The 21,001-nt window shown below is 39.0% G+C and overlaps 1 protein-coding gene across 1 annotated transcript; it reads left to right on the top strand.

Moving 5' to 3' along the window:
• Positions 1-3,387: 3,387 nt before the first annotated feature.
• On the top strand, positions 3,388-19,233 carry ca12 (carbonic anhydrase XII). The gene is given in 10 exon segments (NM_001016431.2): positions 3,388-3,570; positions 3,887-3,907; positions 10,268-10,447; positions 10,534-10,676; positions 12,699-12,794; positions 15,238-15,301; positions 16,061-16,218; positions 16,966-17,086; positions 17,190-17,277; positions 18,507-19,233. Coding segments are annotated over 10 exon segments (1,008 nt in total). The 5' UTR covers positions 3,388-3,512; the 3' UTR covers positions 18,586-19,233.
• The last annotated feature ends 1,768 nt before the right edge of the window (positions 19,234-21,001 follow it).

Here is a 21,001-nt window from a genome sequence, read left to right on the forward strand (position 1 = left end):
TAAAAATGTCATTACAGAACTGTACTTTAGTGTATTTGGAGTGCCAGATTTTTTTATACCAAGCTGGAGTGCAACTTACACCAAGTTAAAGTTGGTTTAAGTTTTTTGGAGTTATTAACACATAGTTACATATTCAGAAAGAAGGAGTTAAACTGGCAAAATTGTTTCCATCCAGTTTTTTAATTTAAAAAATCTCTGCATAGGGTGGTGTAAAATGAAAAATGTTGTCATCTGATAATTTTCTGGCATAAATATAATATAAATAATATTTAATTCCACTTTTGTTTTTACCCCACTTTTGTGAATCCCCCCCCCCCCTTGGTGTTGCTGAAATACAACGTCTAGCACTCATTGAATGAATCATCCTTATTGAAAGTCATGTGGTCGGTCTATGTGTGGATAATTAGTAGCCAATAGGATTTCCCCTGGCCCACTCAATATCTGGCCAAGCTCCAATCAGATACTGGTTATAGCAAATGTTTTTATGGCCCACACACAGACCAATATGCTGGCAGCTAGATTAAGAGTGGCAGACTGTTCAGCATTTCCCAGTGTATGGGACCTTCATAAAATCAAGGGGCACAAAACTAAAAAAGAATAATAATAATACTTGGTCTCACTGGAAAAAGAAAGGAGCAGGCAAGAGGGAGCAGTACTTGTAACAATGTGTGACAATTTAATTTTTTGTACGAAGGAGCAGTGCTTGTAACCAATAACAGGACAGAATGTTATAAATCAGAAATATTTGTACATTATACTCTACTTTTGTTCTCGTCACATACTGACCCCTAGTAATGATATTTTAGCAACAGAAGATGTGGATCTCTTTTTAGATAACTAAAGAGGAAACCAGGGCACAATTCATTTACTGTAAACCCACCCAGAACAAGCTGCCACATAACAGCTCCAACCATCTCAGTACTGTTTGTGTATAGGTAAATGCAGCAATAATAGCAGCAAAGGAGGAGTGGCAGCTACTTTATTGGGTACAGCAATAAGAGAAATGACTAACTTATGTATCTTAACTTGTTTTATAGACACTTGTTATATGAGTGTTGCATGAAAAAATCGAGCAAGGTCAAATTATTTGTTTAAAAAAAGTGAACATTATGCAGAATGTGGCTCCTATTTTTTCTTATATATAGAGAGCTTTTATCCCTTGTTTCATTTTGTTGCATGCCACTCTAACAGATTAACATATTTATTTTTAATGACACATAAGCTTTGGGGAGACTCCATGCAACTGTATTCTGTATGGCACGCTTTATTGAAGGCAGTAAAATATGGTTGTGTGCCTTAGGGGTCTCAAGGCCAGCCAGGGTTTAAATGCTTATTTAGTCTTTTCTATTGCTTGCCCTATAACAGGGACACTGTTACATTTATGCTATATGTATCTGTAACCCTGACATGAACTAGGTGGGGACAGCCTAAACCTAGGACTAAGAAAGTTTTGCCTTACCACCACTTTCACCTGAAGAAACATTTCTGAATTTCCTTAGTTAGTAATAAAAACAAATAATAAAAAAAAATAATGACATTTACATAAGAGGTTGGGATATGTTCTGCTCTGAAACCTACAGATGCTAAATATCAAGCAGACATTATCAGGGTGGCCATATCTCTTAGTGTTTTATACCTCCAGTATTCCCCTCTAAATAGACAACCTTCTGTACAGTGTGCCCCATAGGAGGCATTCTTTCCAACATTCCCCTTTAAGCAGCCGTGTACTCTCTGTAAAACAACAGTGCAGGGAAGCTCTAAAATCCCTTTATTGTCACAATGGACATTCATTCACAAAGTTGTAAACAACACACCTACCCATCATCCCTTTAATAGCATGTTTACATTTTGCCCTCTTCTGGCTCTATTTGCACTCCAGTGTGTCTGAATTCATTTCATCCATTTAATGAACTGAAATCAAGAACTGAAAATCTGTACTTGCCATGGTAACAATAGTGTGGCAAAACCTGCCTATTCAGCGCTGAAATATATAATGCAAATAGCACCTCCCTTGGTTCCTTAAGTACCATCCGATAAAATTATGGCCTCACAGAGCCAACATTTCCGTTCCAAAACTACATCATATTAATAATACAATGCAGGACCTAGGATCACCCTAGTTTTAGTACATTTCTGAGGGCTCCAATTCCTAGGTGTAATGTTCTGGGCAATAAACTAAGGGAAACCAAACCTCCCCTTTGGAGAACAATTCACTGAAGATTTGAACTCATTCCTGTGCAGCCATGCAGAATCACTTATTCATAGAGGTACGCCATTATAGGCAAGCTCTGCTCTTCTTACAGAACGCTGCCTGCAAACAAATATAAAACTGAATTAAATAACAAAATAAGTGATAATTATCATAGCAAGAAAAAGGTCTTTCTGTGAATTTTCTAAACTACCTTAATACAGGACTCCAAGCAAAATAATAATGTTGTGCCTACCGTACACAAACATGCAAGAATTGGAAAGGAAGACATTCTTCACCCCTAAATAACTGCACTTTTGCACAAAAATGTTAGTTTCTTACTCATGGCAGGGTCAACATAGAGATTGTAAGACCTTTTTTTGTTAAAATATTGTAAGGCCCCTGTTTGTGATAAATAAATGTAAAGTGCTGCGTAATTTGCTGGTGCTATAAAAATAAATGATGATTTCATGAGTTGGCATGAGGACTGTCTGCCCGGGGTTGTCATGTGAGCAGATAACGCAGGTGGAACGCATCATGTTGCATTCCACCTGTATTCAGCGCATATATGTGTCTGTGTCAGTACTTAAAATCAATGAGAATTGTATCTTTGGCTTTCAATTACACTTCTTATTGCAATTTTACAGCAATTGCAGTGTCTCAGGCAGTGAAAGGAAAAATGTGATTCTTGATTTTTTGCTGCCTCTTAATGCAATTGTGATCCATTTGCGAGTTTTCATAAATATGTTCACAATTACAGAAAATATAGAAATTCCGCCCCCCCGATTGTGCAGCTTTTAATAAATGTGCCCCTGAGCCCTCTACAAGTTGTCAACTACAGCTCAGTTGTCAGCACAGGCCATAATGGAAAGCAAATATTTATTTGGCATATTTTCCATTTTGAATGTTGCATCATAGAAAATTTGCAGTTATGTTATAAAGCAGTAGGTATAGGTTTTTAAAACTAAATTTGCCTAGAAACACTTTTTGCCTACAGTTAGTTCCTGATGATAAATATACTTATGGGATATGTATTCTGTATGTAACAATGCTGTAAAATAAACAACGAATAAAAATAATAAATATTCCCCTTCCTAAATTCTCAGTAGTTCAGCTCCCAGGTGCAATCAGTCACCTGTGCTACTGTGTGTGTGTGTGGGGAGGGGTCCCAAGTAACAGGTTGGCCTGTGTTATTGGTGCTGGGAGGATCTGGGCTGTCTCACTGACTACTTGCTTCTTTGTAACTGAGCAGCTCACTGTGTTGCCTCTGTGTGTGTGAGGGGAAAACAAGAGGAGAACATTGTGATACAGTTTCACTCAAGCTATGTATGTACTCTTACTTGTTCTCTTAGCTCTACCGTCTTGCCAGGCAGCCTCTGAAGGTAAGATTCCATTTATATTACAATTACATGTTAGAGCAATAGACTATGTGCTAATGTTCCTATGGTATCCAGTTGTAAAGGGCTTCAAAAAACACCCTATGTTTACTGTGCTAGTTATTTAGTTGCAAATACTAATGCGGCCAACTGACAAACAGCCAGAAAGCAAACAACAAAAGTGTTGAACTGATTGCTCCAGTGTAAATTGTTGGATATTGCATTTATAATTGTTTCTCCATATCCCCACTCAGGATAAGGCTATCTGCTGCTTGTGACACTTTTTATCGGGAATAATAATAAGATTTTTTTTCCCTTACAGGTCATGGCTGGGCGTACATTGGTAAGTGTCCGACACCAGAGCTTGGCAAGAAGTGTCCTTACATTTTGTTGGGGAAGTGAAAGAATGAAATAAGTAAACTGTAATTGTGCCTATAGTTTAACTATACATCAGAAAGCTATGAATGAATTAAGGAATGAAAGTCATTAACATGTAGTTTTAACAGAGTGTAAATGCATAAATATACTCATAAGTATTATTTTAAAGTTTCCTCTAATTTTGTCTTATACATTATTATTTTTTTGCATTATAAATCCATCTGCAAGTCTATCAGAGATGTTAATGCAAAAACTCATTTCCCCAGGTTCACTAAACAGTGGTAAGGCTGATTCCACATGTGGCGTTTTTACACTGCGTATTTTCTCAGCATAAAAACGCCGCACAAGCCACACAGCCCCTGACTATGGTGTTTTTCAGCCTAGTACTGGTGATGTAGCAAATCCCGTTTCCATGGTGCTAATAGTGCGAAATAGTAAAAAACGCCGCGTATTTCCGCTAGGTCTGGCAGCTGCCTTTGTGTATACATAGGAATAGCTTGCTGTGCAAATACTGGTGTATTTCAGCCAACGCTTGAAAAATCCGTGCTAAGGTGTTTTCTAGCGTATTTACGCATTGTGTGGTTTGCTTCGAGTCTTTTCAAGTTAATTCTATGGATGATGATATTGGGTGTTTTTCAGCCGCTGAGAGAATTAGAAAATACGCAGCGTAAAAATGCCACTTGTGGCATCAGCCTAAAAGTCACTACTTGTTAGCAAATTGTGAGATATTAACTCCCCAGGGCCTGGACCACCGGGTCTGCTTCCTCTAAAGTTGCATTTAAATCTCTCCTCACTGCTGGCTCTCAGGAGAGCAGGCAGGAGCAGGGATTTAAATGATAATGTGTCTGGGGGATGTCAGGGCAGGAAGGTGCATCAGCGCAGGGAGAGAACGGTGGCCCTTCCAAAGATTTTTTTTTTGCAGGGGGGCCAGGTGCAGAGTAGTTCTTTCTTATGGAACCATTACATGGGAATGGATATAAAATCACTTGTTTGTAGCAACCCTAAGGGGCTGATTTACTAAGACACGAATTCGAATCCGAATTGGAAAAATTCCGATTGGAAAACGAACATTTTGCGTCTTTTTCGTATTTTTTGCAATTTTTTCAGCGCCTTTACGACTTTTCTGAAATTGTCGCGACTTTTTCGTTACCAATACGATTTTCGCGAAAAAACGTGAGTTTTTCATAGCCATTACGATTCGCTCATATCTTGTCGCAACTTTTTCGTATTGAGCGCTCATAAGCGGCGGGCGAAACTTTCAGACTTAGCATGATTTTGGAAGCCTCCCATAGGACTCAATGGCACCCTGCAGCTCCAACCTGGCCCAAGAAAAGTCACCATACTGAAGCTTGAATGAATCAGAACGCTACGAAAAAATCGCAACATTTTGCGCAACTTTGGAATGGCTATGATAAAGGCGCGACTTTTCGCGCAAGTTTTAACGCTACGAAAAAATCGCCAGATTTTGCGCAACATTTGGATGGCAACAAAAAAGTTGCGATAATTTTCCGAAAAAATCGCCAAATACCGATCATTACGAAAAAAACGCAATCGGACGCATTCGGCTGGTTCGTGAGTAAGTAAATGGGCCCCTAAGGCTGATATCCCATAGAGAGATTTGGTGGTAGCGGCAACAATACAAATCACTGGTGGAAAGGCCTACACATCGCTTCGCTTTTCTGAAGTTCGCAACTTTAGCAAACGAGAGCAGAGATCTTTCATGGGCGCCTAAATCTCTCCATGGGACGTCAGCATGGTGGCTTTGTGTTCAGCAGTGTTGCCTTGCAGCACAAGGGTCCTGACCACTATCTGCAAGGAGTTTGTTTGACCTGTCTCAGTGTTTCTTTTCACAAGCTCTATAAATGCACAGGTAGATTAAAGAGAAAATATATCCCCCCTTTTGGCATGAGCTCATTCAGTTATAGAAATAATTATAAATGTTTTTTTTTTGTTTTTTTTTTATTTACAAAACATACCTGATTCTACAGATTGAAAGGAATCATGATCATTGTCATTATCTGTGCTCACTGGGACCATTTCCTCATCTACCTTAAGCTCACTTTATAATCCAACCCCTCATTTACAGGTACCTGCATCAGTGGAGCTTACAACCTATATTTCTTAAAGGGTTGTTCACTTTTAGTAACATTTAGTATGATGAAGAGGGTCATATTCTGAGACAATATGCAATTGGTTCCTAAATTATTTGTAGTTTTTGAATTATTTAGCTTTTTGTTCAGCACCTCTGCAGTTTGGATTATCAGCAGCTATGTGGTTGCTAGGGTACAAATTACCCTAGCAGGCAATGGTTGGTTTACAAGACTGGAATATGAACAGGAGAGCACCTGAATAGAAAGACAAGTAATAAAAAGTAACAATAAAATTGTAGTTATATTTTATGGACTACTGGGGTCAGTGACATCCATTTGGAAGCACAAAGGGATACTGTCATGATTTTTATTATGTACTTTTGATTTCTAAATGACACTGTTTACATAGCAAATAATTCACTCTACCATGTAAAATTTTATTCTTGAACCAACAAATGTATTTTTTTAGCTGTAATATCGGTGTGTAGGCGCCATCTCAGTTCATTGTGTCTGAGTCTGAGCTTTCAGAAGGAGCCAGCTCTACACATTAGAATTGCTTTCAGATAACCTATTGTTTCTCCTACACCCATGCAACTGGAGGAGTCCCAAGCTGGACTTGAATTTCTTACTATTGAGTGCTATTCTGATATCTACTGGGAGCTGCTATCTTGCTACCTTCCCATTGTTCTGCTGATTGGCTGCTGGAGGGGGGGTAGATATCACTCCAACTTGCAGCTTAGCAGTAAAGTGTGACTGAAGTTTATCAGAGCACAGGTCACATGGCTGTGGCACCCTGGGAAATGAAAAATATGGCTAGTCCTAATTTTAAAACTAATTATCAAAAAAATCTGTTTGCTTTTTAAAAAGCCGGGTTTCAATGCAGGATTCTGCTGGAGAAGCTCTATTAACTGATGCATTTTAAAAGAGTCTGGAAAAAAAAAGCAAATATATACTTCAAACACAATTTAAAAAAAAAAATAAATAAATAATAATGAAGACAAGTTGAGAAGTTGCTAAGAACTGGGCATTCTATAACTAAATGGTAACTTTAACGTGAACAAAGCCTTTAAATTTTGTGAGACATTGAAGCTGCATGTTGGGTTGCTGTGAACTACTGGTAGATCTTAGTGCGCCTTTTGGGCACCCCTGGTTTATAGTCTTAACAGGATGAATGGGACAAAAACAGGTTAGTGCAGGATTTGTCTGGTTAATCATTATGCTTACCGTTTTTATTACTGTTTAAACATAGGCATATAAAAGTATCAGAACATATTCCTATTCACGGTGAATGCATTTGGCATTTTAAATTGGAACTCTGGCTTGCGAACTGGCATCGAGTCGATGCGGTCCCCGATCCAACTAATTTTTTTTAACCTGCCCGATTGATATCTGGCCGATTTCAGGCCAGATGTCGGTCAGGCAGGCCCTATGTTGCTGCCCCTACACGGGACTATAAGCTGCTGAATCAATCTAAGGGACCGATATCGGCAGCTACAATCGGCCCGTGTATGGGGACCTTTAATGTAGTCAGCCAGATCAGCAGGGGATCAGGGGCCAGGCTTAGGTAACTGTTCCAACCATATTATTACATAAAAATCGTGAAAAAGCTGCATATTTTTTAGTTTATTTATATTGCAAAGTTGCTTGAAATTATGTTTACTTTTCAAAAAGATTTAGTTATATTTGGGTGGACTTCACCTTAAAGTATTCCTTGGAAACGACTTGACAACTATACACAGAACCACATATCTGATACTCCTATTCTAACGAATGGTTCAGTCCTAATGTTTAGATTTTCCATATATCCATAAAATTAGCTGACAAGGAACTGTCCAAATGTCTTGCCACAAATGCATAAACTGCTGGAGGTCTCAGAGGATTTAAGATGAGAAAATGTAACTGACACATCCTTATACAGAACCCTAGTGTGTGCCACTAGTCTTCACTTCTTGCTAAACAAGTCCCAATAATGTATCAAGTATCTGCACCACAAGGGAAGTTTGTAATTAATGATAGGCTAGTTAAAAAATAAACAATACATAATCACTGCTTGCTTCATCAAAAGCCTCCCGTTCTAAAACTGTTTGTTTTCTCTAGGGTTATAAAGAAAGGAAATTCCAACATTTAGGGCTCTGGTACACGGGGAGATTAGTCGCCCGCGGCAAAAGACTCGCAAGGCTTTTTCGGCGATTTCCCGAAATCGCCCCGCCGCGTCTGCCATCCCGCCGGCGACTTACATGTTCGCCGGTGGGATGGCAGGGGGAAGGCAACTCGGGGAGATTAGTCGCCCGCGAGCAGGGAGTTTTGCCGCGGGCGACTAATCTCCCCGTGTACCAGAGCCCTTATGGTTTTCATCATTGCTAGATATATATTAAATGCCTTTTAAATGAAGCATAAATTTGGTGTTTTCAGCATGAGGCAAATATACTTGTTTTGTTCTGGAAAGAACTGACCACTGTCGGCTCTAGGTAGTTCTACAGTGCAGACCCGCATCACTGACATTCTTAAGTACTAATGCAGATTCAGATATATATATTATACCTGAAAATCTTCATTTTTCCTCTCTTGCTTGTCCTTTTTGTCATGGGGAAAGTTTTTGTGCTATATTTGAACTGTTTTTTGTAAAATGAACCTTTGATTGTAGGTAGATGCACCAGCTTGTTATAAATTACAGGCAACCAAGATGTTAGAGGTGTGTAGGTTCTCTTGGATTTGAAAGACATTCTTGACATTGTTATTCAGGCTTGTAAAACAAATAAGCCTAACTAAAGAGGATATATGACAGGTCAGCCTTCAGAAGATGTATGAATTCAGAGGGTTCATGTTAATCTCTGCCTGCAGGCAGTATACACTTATGAATGGCTTTCTTTCCATATTGTCTCTTTGGGAAGGTTTTCACTGAATAGTTGTCATATTTTATTGTTGGATATAAGAATTGTTAAATTAATGGTTGTCTAGATTTTTGAACTAAATACATAGCAGACAAGTAGCAGGTCTTTAGCAGATTATAATACTGTTAGCACCTCTGGGGGTTTGATAGCCTCATAAACACCAACAGATATGTACAATATGCTTTATAGCAAATACTCCGTGGTAACATTAGAAATTACTGGATCCAATATTTTAAAGAGTTTCCAAAAATATGGAAAGATGATCTGCTTCACTCATTAACATTTAAAGTGTCAGGGCTTCACTGGGAAACTGCTTTCCCTTTTAATATGTCCTGCAGCTATTTTAAAAAGATGCATATATTCACACTAAGATCCTATGCATCTTGGTGTGGGTGTCAGTCTGCCATTATTAATTGGGGGGAAACTCTTCTCCTTAATTTGAACAATGTTGTGGATGTATGTTATATGTCGAATAAGATACCCTAGTTTGTCAGAAAAATAAATCCTACAAAGTTAGTGACTTCTTGTTACCTAATACTAAACCTAGATGACTAGCCATAGCTGCTATATAGATTGTAATTATGCCACAATAGTAATGGGCATGTAATATAGACAGATAGTGTATATACAGGATGATATGAGACCACTGCATATCCGCTTTGTGCTACTAGAGAAGTGGACTCCAATGTTTAAGAGTGTGAGAGTTTTAAATATTGTGAAACCAGCAGTCAAAAGACACCTCAGCAAATTGTTAGTCTCTGTAAAACAATCACTTGTTTTCCAGTACAGTCGTTCCTAAACCAGGGTATTGGGAACATTGTATACAGTAACTTACAATAATGTCCCATAAACACCTACAGTTATAATGTTTCTGTATTTCTGACAGGGATACATATAGACATAGATGTGCTTATGTGAAATTTACCAGAGAGATGTTTTCATTAAAAGATTTGTTTTCCAAAGAGGAATAGCTTTAGCTTTGTGTCTTGAGAATGCCAGTGCTAGGACAGGGGAGCCTTTGTCACAGACTGCTTGTTCTCTATGATCTGTGACAGATACTCATTTTGTTATTAGACAGATGCAATTTCCTAGCTAAACAAAAGACTATGTAAACTATGTACGATTAATGAGTACAAATATTCATTGTACATCAGCCATCACTCAAAAGGCAAACCACATTAAAATCAGAATCCCTGATTATTCTGTCAGTTTTTTGTCTAAAAAAACCCATACAATTGATCCCCTTCCTAAATTTGACTTAATGCTATTGGTGGAGTGGGTGGTAGCCATAGGGATAATATTACATTTCTGGTATACTGTGCATCACTCTGTTCTTTCTAATAGGAACCAAAGGGGAGAAAAGTTGGCCAAAAAACTATGAATTCTGCGGTGGAGTCTATCAATCACCCATTGATATCCACCAAGATATCCTACAATATGATTCCTCGCTGCAGCCTGTTAAACTGAATGGATATAATGTGTCTCCTGCAGAGTCTTTCACACTGTCAAACAATGGACACACAGGTAGGCGGTTATTTGTAGCATCACTACAATGCTGTAATGTCTCTATTCCAACTTAAACTTGTTTGTATTGTACTTTTTTGTTGTAGTACAAATGTCCTTGGTTCCCACCATGCAAATTAAAATCGCGCCTTTTCACTATACTGCCTCCCAGCTTCATTTGCACTGGGGCCAAAGAGGCACTCAAAAAGGATCTGAACACTGCATTGAGGGCAAGAGGTTTGCAGGAGAGGTAATTTAAAACCCGAATATTTGAGACCTTTTCTTTTCTTTGGGGAAGTGGGTGTATGTGTGAGACTTTCTATTTTCTTATTGTGTAAAACTGAGAGGATACCAATACATTTATGTGAAATCTTTGACTTTTTCAGTGTATAGATATTTGCTTTTCATTTCAACAATATTGATAGATAAAGGTAATATAATATAACAGATATGCACCATTTACATTTTGCAGTTCATTGTTTAATTTAAATAAGGATACATGAAACCCTACATTTATTACTAGTGCAAATAACTAAAATTAGAATCAGGTGCAGCAGATCAGGTTCAATTGAGTAGACTATAATTAGAGAGGATCATGGAGTAACCTGTCTTTTAAACCTCAGAGATTTAGCTTAGTTTGCTCTTTGTTGTTTAACTGTGTGGTATCACTATGGCTAGACTGAAAGAGCTTTGTAAAGTCTTTAGAAAGAAGGTTATAGGTGCCTGTGACTCTAGAAATTGCAAATTTGCCCAGGCCAGGCTGTCCCACTGAGTTCAGCCCAAGAGCAGAACACAATATGCTGAAAGATGTCTCTGAGAACCCTAGAATTTCATCAGATAGCATCCACCATTATTTATGTCAAAGTGCATGCATTTATCATTAGAGGCTGCGCAAATTAAATCTACATGGGAGATGTTCCAGGAGGGAACCTTTTCTGTCCAAACAGAACATCAGGACCAGGTTAAGGTTTCCCCTTACATAACAAGGCAAAGACCAGAACTTCTAAAACATTGTGCTCTGGATAAAGGAGGAAAATACATGTTTGCTCAAAATGTTTCACTAGAAGAACCTGATACCAACTGTAAAGCACGATGGTGGGAATGTTTTGGGCTGCTTTGCTGTTTCAGACCTTTGGAAGGGTACTTGAGGATAAATGAAACCAACCAAACGTAGACCTTGCAGCATAACACTTATATTTGCAGTGTTGTACAATACATAAATACTCATGCACTAAATATATAATGCAATAAATAATTATATATATATATATACACCCACTGTTTTTAGTTACAAGCTAAAAGTCTAAAAGTTAACACAAACCTGTAATTATCTAGGATTTCCATCTGGATTTACCCCTTAAAGGAACAGTAACATCAAAAAATGAAAGTGTATAAAAGTAACTAAAATATAATGTGCTGCTGCCCTGCACTGGTTAAAGTTGTGTGTTTACTTCAGAAAGTCTACTATAATTTATATAAAAAAGCTGCTATGTAGCCATGGAGGCAGCCATTCAAAGGAGAAAAGGCACAGGCACATAGCAGATAACAGATAAAACACTATTGTATTCTACAGAACTTATCTGCTATCTGCTATGTAACCTGTGCCTTTTCTCCTTTTTTCCAGCTTGAATGGCTGCCCCCGTGGCTACACAGCAGCTTATTATATAAATTATAGTAGTGTTACTAGCAAACACACCAGTTTTACCAGTGTAGGGCAACAATGCATTATATTTTTAATACTTTAAAGCTCTTTCATTTTTTGGTGTTACTGTTCCTTTAACTGCTATGCAAAGAATAAGGCATTTTTAGAATAACTAAAGGGTAAAGGCAATTTACGGGAGGGGAAGATAAAGGTCTTAGGTGGAGACCAAAATGTTGGCCTGTTTTTATCAGTATGATTAAATAAAAGTAATGTTTTATTTTTAAAAGATCCTGGTGTGCACCTTATATTCTTGGATTTATGGATAATTGGATACATAGAGGTAGCAATTTGTTTTGTAAGTTTGGTGTGCTGAAAGAGTTCTGGACTATAATATATATATATATATTATTTGCATTTACCAAGATCACTCCATATCCATTTTACCATAGACCTTGTCTATTTTGGTTCTTATGGGTTTGAGGAATCTAGCTACATTAATGTATTGTGATCTGTCAGTAACAATCCAGCGGCACATGGCACAGACTGGTCTTTTCTGCATTCCTAGCAGAGAAGCTAATTTGACTGTAAGTGTCCATTTTTTTATGCTGAGTGAAATAATTTCTTTTCCAGGTACATTTGGTCAACTATAATTCAGATAAATACTCGGATATCACCACCGCCATGAAGGAATCAGATGGACTGGCAGTACTGGGAATCTTATTAGAGGTAAAGTGTGTAATGGAAAACAAAACTAGGAAGATTCTGTATGCTGGTTGTTAATTTAAAGGGGAACTAAAAATGAATAATGCTACAAATGCCATATTTTATATACTTACTGCACCAGCCTGAAGTTTCAGCATCTCTATAGCCACAATGATCCAGGTCTTCACACCTGTCATAGGATCTCCCCATCTAGGATTTTGTCAGTGACACTCACATGCTTAGTGACCTCTGGGCAGCTGTTGGGAAGATAATCTTAGGGATTATCACAATTTATCAAGTAGAAGATGAGGTATAGTAGTTATCTTCAACCTGCTTCCATTGAAGTATCTCTCTTTCACCACTAGGTGTCAAAATCCCTTGAATGAAAGTGATAGATTGCTTGCATTCTTAAAGGAACAGTAACACCAAAAAAATGAAAGTGTATAAAAGTAACTAAAATATAATGTGCTGCTGCCCTGCACTGGTAAAAGTTGTGTGTTTACTTCAGAAAGTCTACTATAATTTATATAAATGAGCTGCTATGTAGCCATGGAGGCAGCCATTCAAAGGAGAAAAGGCACAGGCACATAGCAGATAACAGATAAAACACTATTGTATTCTACAGAGCTTATCTGTTATCTGCTGTGTAACCTGTGCCTTTTCTCCTTTTTCCTGCTTGAATGGCTGCCCCCATGGCTACAAAGCATCTGATTATATAAATTATAGTAGTGTTACTGTAGCAAACACACCAGTTTTACCAGTGCAGGGCAATAGTGCATTATATTTTTATTACTTTAAAGCTCTTTCATTTTTTAGTGTTACTGTTCCTTTAAAATCTGTTACGTTTCTTTCAGACAGATAGTAATTGTGATTTCCTATAAAGCAAAAACATGCATAATATATCCCACTAATCAGCCCTCTTCCTTGTGTGCTCATGGGCGTGCACCCAATGAATTGTGATGTGCACAAAGAATTGTGTGTGAAAACACACAATTTTGTACTGCGCATACCAGTTTTTCAAAGTGCACACGTGATTTTAAAAAGTGTGCACAAGACATTTTTTTTTGTGCACACAGCCAAGAAGTAATTAAAAGAAACACTGGGTTCAACCCATGTTGCTCTTGGCCATTTAAGGTGAATTTCTAGGGATTCTCCGCAGCCTGGGGTCTATACACATCAGTCATGCTAAGCTAGCATAAATAGCCCTAACTGTCTTTTTGTCAAACAGCAACGACATGTAAAATCTAGCCTGCTTCTGTCTTGTTCCTCCCTTTAGGGCTCTGGTACACGGGGAGATTAGTCGCCCGCGAGCAGGGAGTTTTGCCGCGGGCGACTAATCTCCCCGTGTACCAGAGCCCTTATTCCCAACTTCCACTGAGGTCTGCTCTTACCCAAGTGATTTTTTTTGTGGGACAATATCAGGCTACCAGCAACATAAACTCTATTTCCTGGTCACTCCATATCAGCATTACAATTGGGGTGGGAGGGGCTGATATGGAGAGTGACCAGGAAAGGAGAATTACGGTAAGTACGATAACAATTCTCCCTTTTCAAGTGGGGCAGCCAAGAGAACTGTTTGTTGTTTCATAGTCCTACTAGTCCTACCCTAACAGTCATGTGTAGCAGTACATATTGTTAATGGCATCATATCTACCCGCTAGTGATCAAAAATACTGTTGAGTATCTATGCCGACCATAGATCTGAATAAGAAAGATATTAAGGGCATATAGTATCTACAGCAGGGGTGGGCAAACTACGGCCCGCGGGCCACATCCGGCCCGTCAGCCCTTTCAATCCGGCCCGCTGTCTCTGGCCCCCTTAAAAGAATGACGGGCCCTGATTGGTTGCGCCCCTTGCGTGCGCACAGCGTCAGCACGCACGGGGCGCAACTATATAAAAGAATGCACTGGGGAGCCGGGGAACAGAAGGAAGGGACGGAGGAAGCAGCGGGTCGCTGGAGGAGGGAGCCGCAGGTCATGGAGGATGCTGGGGGGGAGCTGAGAGGCCCCATAATTTTTGATGGCAGCCCCGGGCGTAACGCTGTCCCGGCCCGGTCCGGCCCGTCTGTTAGTTAATGTGGCCCCTGAGCCAAAAAGTTTGCCCACCCCTGATCTACAGCATATTCTTTAATGCAGTGATCCCCAACCAGTGGCTTGGGGCAACATGTTGCTCCCCAACCCCTTTGTTGTTGCTCACAGTGGCCTCAAAGTTGGTGCCCATTTTTTAATTTCTGACTTGGAGGCACAAATACCTGCTAAACAGAGCCTCCAGTAGCCTGCCGCCCACATTGGGCTACTAATTAACCAATCTAAGTTCTTATTGGTCACCTACTCGGAAAGTTTTTGTGCTTGTGTTGCTCCCCAGCTTTTATTGCTCACGGGTAAAAAAGGTTGGGGATCCCTGCTTTAATACAATGTGCAGTTGCTCACATTCCCATTTAGTAATAAATGTTACATTTCTCCCTAGGTTGGCCCTTTCAATCCAACTTTTGAAAAAATTATCTCTCAGCTTCACAGTATCGGATATAAAGGTGAGTTTCTGTTTCTAGAGACCATGGGACTGTTTTGTCTATAACAATCCCTTTTTCTTAAAAGAGGCTTATCGTGCATTGCAGAACTTGGTTTATAGCAGGGGCTCTTAAACTATGGCCCATGGACCAGATACGGCCCCCCAAGGTCATTAACCCAGCCCCTGCTGCGTCCTTACCCCTGGCTACTACCTGTCTGCCTCGGCGTGGTCTCAGCCCCAGCGAGTCACGTCATCACATTCGTCATTAGCGTCAGCCGGTGTGACAGGACTTGTGACACGGTGACAGGACTTGCGACACGGTGACAGGACTTGCAGGGGCTGAGAACCATGCTGAGGCAGACCGATAGTAGCCAGGGGTGAGGACACAGCGGGTGCAGGGGCCAGGGGAGGGGGCATAGTTTGAGGACTATAGTCCGGCCCCCAACAGTCTGAGGGACAGTGAACTGGCCCCCTGTTCAAAAAGTTTTAGAACACCTGGTTTATAGGATTATATGGCACAACTGTTATTGGTCTAATTAACAAGTGGAAAGCTATTAGGATCTTCCTGCAGAAAAGTAAACTGCCCTTTGGCATTCTGGCAGACAGACTGCAGCAAATTAATTCCGGGTCTAATGCCTTCTGTTGGATGTAAATATCCAGATTAATATCTAATGTATCTTACCTGCGGTTCAGCTATACATATTTTGGCTGATCCAGAGAATGATTATTGTCTTTATAACTAACTAAAACATCATTTGCACTGTTGTCTGATCCCATGTAGACCAGTCAGTTCAGATTGCAGGATTCAATGTACAGGAACTTCTCCCTAAAAGGCTTGATGAGTATTACCGTTACGAGGGCTCTCTAACAACCCCACCTTGTTACCCAAGTGTGTTGTGGACTGTCTTCCGGAACCCTGTGACCATATCTGAGGAGCAGGTGAGTAAAGGAATTTCTAACTGCACTTTGTGCATTGCATAGATATAGGCCTATTAGTATCCTCATAAGTGAGATATGACTATATAATTCTTATGTGTGGCCTGGTTTAGGCTTACATAATCCTGTTCTCCCATACATGATGCATGGTCAATTCCCCTGCTTCAATTACAAACTGATATATATATATATATATTTTCTGCCTGCCAAACTTGTCAGTTGACTAAATGCTACTTTACTATTCATTAGGCTGTATGAGTGATCTCTGTAACACTACATTCTATATATTTCCATGTTTCAGTACATCATTAGTAAACAAGTGATTCACCTTTTAGGCTTTTCCTGCTACATCATTAATCCTTTAGCCTCAGTGTGTCAAGTTTTTCATAGGGAATAACAGGGAAGATGCAGGAAGTCTATTGGGCTAACCATGGAGGCAGTATGTGAATTTTCAGAAGTCTCTAGTCATAAAGGACAAGTTTGCATTTGAAGGATTATAAATGATGTTGGGGTAATTCTTGTGTATTCTAGGAAATAATGTAAACTTTTCTTGAGTATCAAAGCAAATTTTAGCTGCTTTCTTCCATAAACTGGAAAAAGCTTGCTATAATATATTTTTTTAATTATTTATGTCAAAATCATCCAGTATTTTTAAACAATGTGTAACTATTTCTTAATTTCTGCTATGAAAGAGTTGTGCAAATAATGTTTCCTGCATTAAGGAATGTATCTCAATACTGTGTTTTGCAGTTGATCACCCTGGAGACAGCTTTATACTCCACTGATCGTAATGAATCAGTGCAGATGACCAATAACTACAGACAACTGCAGCCACATGGAGACAGGCTGGTATCAGTCTCTTTTCGCGAAGGTGGGTGAAGTGGGATTGAGTTTCTGGTACTGGGACTTGTAAGGCAACGTAGATCCCTTGTCTGCAAAGAGTCTGACTTACAATACTTACTTCTGCCCTGTAGGTGTGGTTCTCACAATTGCATTAGCCTGTTTGCTTGGTGTACTGGTGATTATAGCAGTTACGTGTTTGCTGATTCGTAGAAAGAGAAGGTAAGAGACATTCTACTTACTAATGCAGCATATGTATCATTCAAATGTTCCTATAGGGTTGTTTTTGGAATGGGGGAATACATATACTAGAATAGTTATGGTATAAACCCACACAAAAAGTATTACTAGTAGCCCTTTTGTACTTAGTAAGCCATGGAATGGTCCATCAAAATTCCCCTTCTTTCTGTCCCTTTCAAAATGTTTCATTGTGACTTGGAGATCCCAAGATAATGAAACACAGCACTTTAACTACTAGACCAAGGTACCAGTAAGCCTCCTTGTAATCAGATTATACATTAGGAGGCCTTTGGGATCCCATACAGAATTTTATGATGATCACTGTTTAGAAAAGTTTATCTGTAAGGCAGGTGAGTTGATGCTTTCTATGTAGGGTTGGGTAAGAGTTGATAATAAGTTAATATAATATGTTAGTTTTTCTGAATGGCCATTAGGTGGCAGTAGTGTTAATGAATGCAGTCCCTGCAATACAGACCCTGACCACGAGAGCGTGTAATGGGTATAGAAGAGGTTGCCACAACCAAGTCAGCGTTCATTCCGGTGACTGCATGCTATATAGATAGGGTCTCCCATCCAACACTAAAAAAACTCAAATTTGAATTACGGTTCGAAAACCTCAAATGTCTGTTATTTATTAAATGCAAAAAAACGCAAAACTTGAATGTAAAAATTTGCCATATAAAAGCTTGCAAATTTCTATAGAATTTTTACAAATATAAATAAATAAGTGCAATTTTCAGTGTATGCTCCTCACTTCAGATACCTCGTGTCCCAGGCCAAATACAGTTCAATAAAATACTCCAAAGTGCCCTCTTCTGCATTAGACTTAGCGATGAGGTCTTATGAGGAAAAAAAGAAAAGAAAAAAAAGAAATAGTGTAATACTGTTATTGCTTCACAATGTGCACTCTCATGTGCTTTTTAACACCAGTGATGACTTTTACTTATATCACCCTTTTGTGCCCAGTTGTGATATCCCAACTGGATTCCATATAAACCCAAGGGGGTCTGTAAGTAGATTGGCAATCGGAAAGGGATATCACAACTGGGCACAAAAGGGTGATATACAATAAATAGTTGTTTAAATGTGCGAACCTGCCTTGGTGTGAACTTAATGGTGTACATGTTACTTGTTTATTAACCTTTATTCTGAATAAAAATGGTGGTGCGCAGTAGGAATAGCTTTTACAACATACATTCATGTTTTTACAGGAGCAAAAAGTCCAGTGATAGTAGGAATATTGCATACACGGCAGCTGCAGGGGTGGAAGAAAACACCTCCAAAGTATGACAAGTTCCAGACACCAGATAAGCCTGCGGTGAAAGGATTGTAACCATCTTTTCTAATGTGCACCAAGATACATGAACCCTGAGTACTTCTGGGGCAAAGTTCAAAGGGTGATGGAAAAAGTTGGCAAACCATGGTCTGGTGGTTGGGCTAATGCATTCCACTGTTGACTTGGGAAATGGATCACTAAACCAATGACAGGGATTTTATTTCCACTTACTGCAAAATATTGCATCTATAACACTTGCATACAGCAGGATGAGCTGATGCACAGCAAGATTATGTTGCCAATATGTTTATTTGAATCTTTAACCTCTTTGCTGCTAATCGGCAACTGCTGAACATGGATGTATGTCCCAGGGATCAAATGAAACATGGACATATTTCCCAAGTAAATGCCCAATACATGGAACTGGAACTTTAAACCAAGGAGGGCAGTGGTGTAATATAGTCCAAAACAAATGGAGGGTCATTAGCTTAATTTAGCTAATTGTGTATTTTTTAAAAAATCATTTAGAGTGTAGTTTCTTTTCATTCGGATACTGTTTTAAGAAAGGCTTCAAATTGTTTTTCTCTTAAAAAGTTTGTTTTATTTGGGGAAATCCTAGTTATTCTATATATCATAAATAAAGTAATTTTTTATTATTCTGACCTGAAGAATCAAAGCCATAAAATCATTTGTATGGGTGATAAATGGTGGTTCATGAATTGGCTGCACACACATTCGTTGGAACTTTGGCCCCTAAACCTTAAAGGAGAAGGAAAGGCTAATAAAGGGTTAATCTCAAGCTGCAGGCATACCTTCAGTTCTCTCAATACTGCCCTTAAGTCTCCCCATATAACACTCTGTAAAGAAGATTCCCATAATGCCTCACTCCTGCACCCAGACTAAGACCAGCTACTCAATCTCACAAGCAGGAGCGCTTGCGTCTAGGGGGAGGGACAAGATTCGCGCATGCACATTTAGTTAAGTGGCGCCATGTTTGACTAATTTAAATATCGAATGTGGCGGCCACAATAGAGGATAATAAACGCTCAGGACAAATGGGGGCTGACTTGTTTCTTAGATAAACTGAAATGGTACATACATCATGGCCCTCTATTCCATTTATTTGTTGGGATATGTTCCTCAGGCTATGGCTGTCATCATAACTGCCTACAGCAGTATCGGTTATAAATCAGGCTTAGGAATGTAACCTTGTTTTGGAGAGACAAATAAAATAATCAGTGCCCAGGAAGCCATTTTCTGCTAGAGTTTGAGATTTAGCATCTTTTTAAAAAAGTTATCCTAAAATAATTAAATGTAACAAACCAGCTCAATCACATGTAGGTTGCCACACGGCCATATTTCATATTCCTAGCTGGTATGGCACTGGCTGTAATTTCCTATTAGTCTGCCCACACTTATAAAAGAAGGAAAGCTACTGAGGCATTTTATTGCCAATAGATTAGTCACAAAAGTACAAGCTAGAACGCTATATTTATTCTGCAGAAAGCTTTAACAAAAAAGTAAACCGCCCTAGGAGCTCCCTCTGTGTGAGATAGCAGCTACCATTTTAACTTGCATACCTACATCTCTGTGTTCTGGGCTCAGATTACAGCAGGGATGGGAGAGGAGAAAACTGAGCAGGCATGTGCCACTCCCTAAATGATTTTGCCAAGAAAAGGAAGTCTGACACAGAAGATCATGTATACAGAATAGAAGGAAAGAAATGTGGTGATTCACGAAGGACTCAGAGCAGCAGTTCTGTAAGTGTTTATGGCTCTTTTTACATAGACCTTTCTCATAAAGCTTACTTAGTTTAAACCTTTTCTTCTCCTTTAAGTCCTGCTACCAAGGTATCTTACCCCTTGTTCCCCGGACACTGTTGGTTTCTTTCAATCTCATCCCAACACCCCTTTAATCTCAATTTAATGCATCCTACATCTGGGGTTAACTTCAGAATGCAGCCAATTCAGACTTGGCCAAATCATAACTGTTCACCTAACCTGAATACTGACCCATAAAGTCATGAAATTAAAGCTATGTTCAGAATTGATGCATTTATTTTATTTTTCTTAAATCTGAATAAGAATGTAGAGTTCAGTATGCAGTCAAATCTTTGGTTTGACACATATTATTTATATATGTAATACACAAATCATGAATATCCAGTAAATTATATCATAAATGGTGCTTATTATTATGGTGCTTATTATAAGGTGATGTTATTTGTTATAATTGGTGCTTAGTGATATTTGTTACATGATTTGAATTGTGCATTATAATAAATAACTATGATGTGAGACTGTCGAGGTTGGGGTTGTTTTCTCTGGAAAAGAGGCGCTTGCGAGGGGACATGATTACTCTGTACAAGTACATTAGAGGGGAATATAGGCAGATGGGGGGTGTTCTTTTTTCCTATAAAAACAATCAGCG

Source organism: Xenopus tropicalis, chromosome 3 (assembly GCF_000004195.4).
Source record: "Xenopus tropicalis strain Nigerian chromosome 3, UCB_Xtro_10.0, whole genome shotgun sequence".
Lineage (NCBI taxonomy): Eukaryota > Metazoa > Chordata > Amphibia > Anura > Pipidae > Xenopus > Xenopus tropicalis.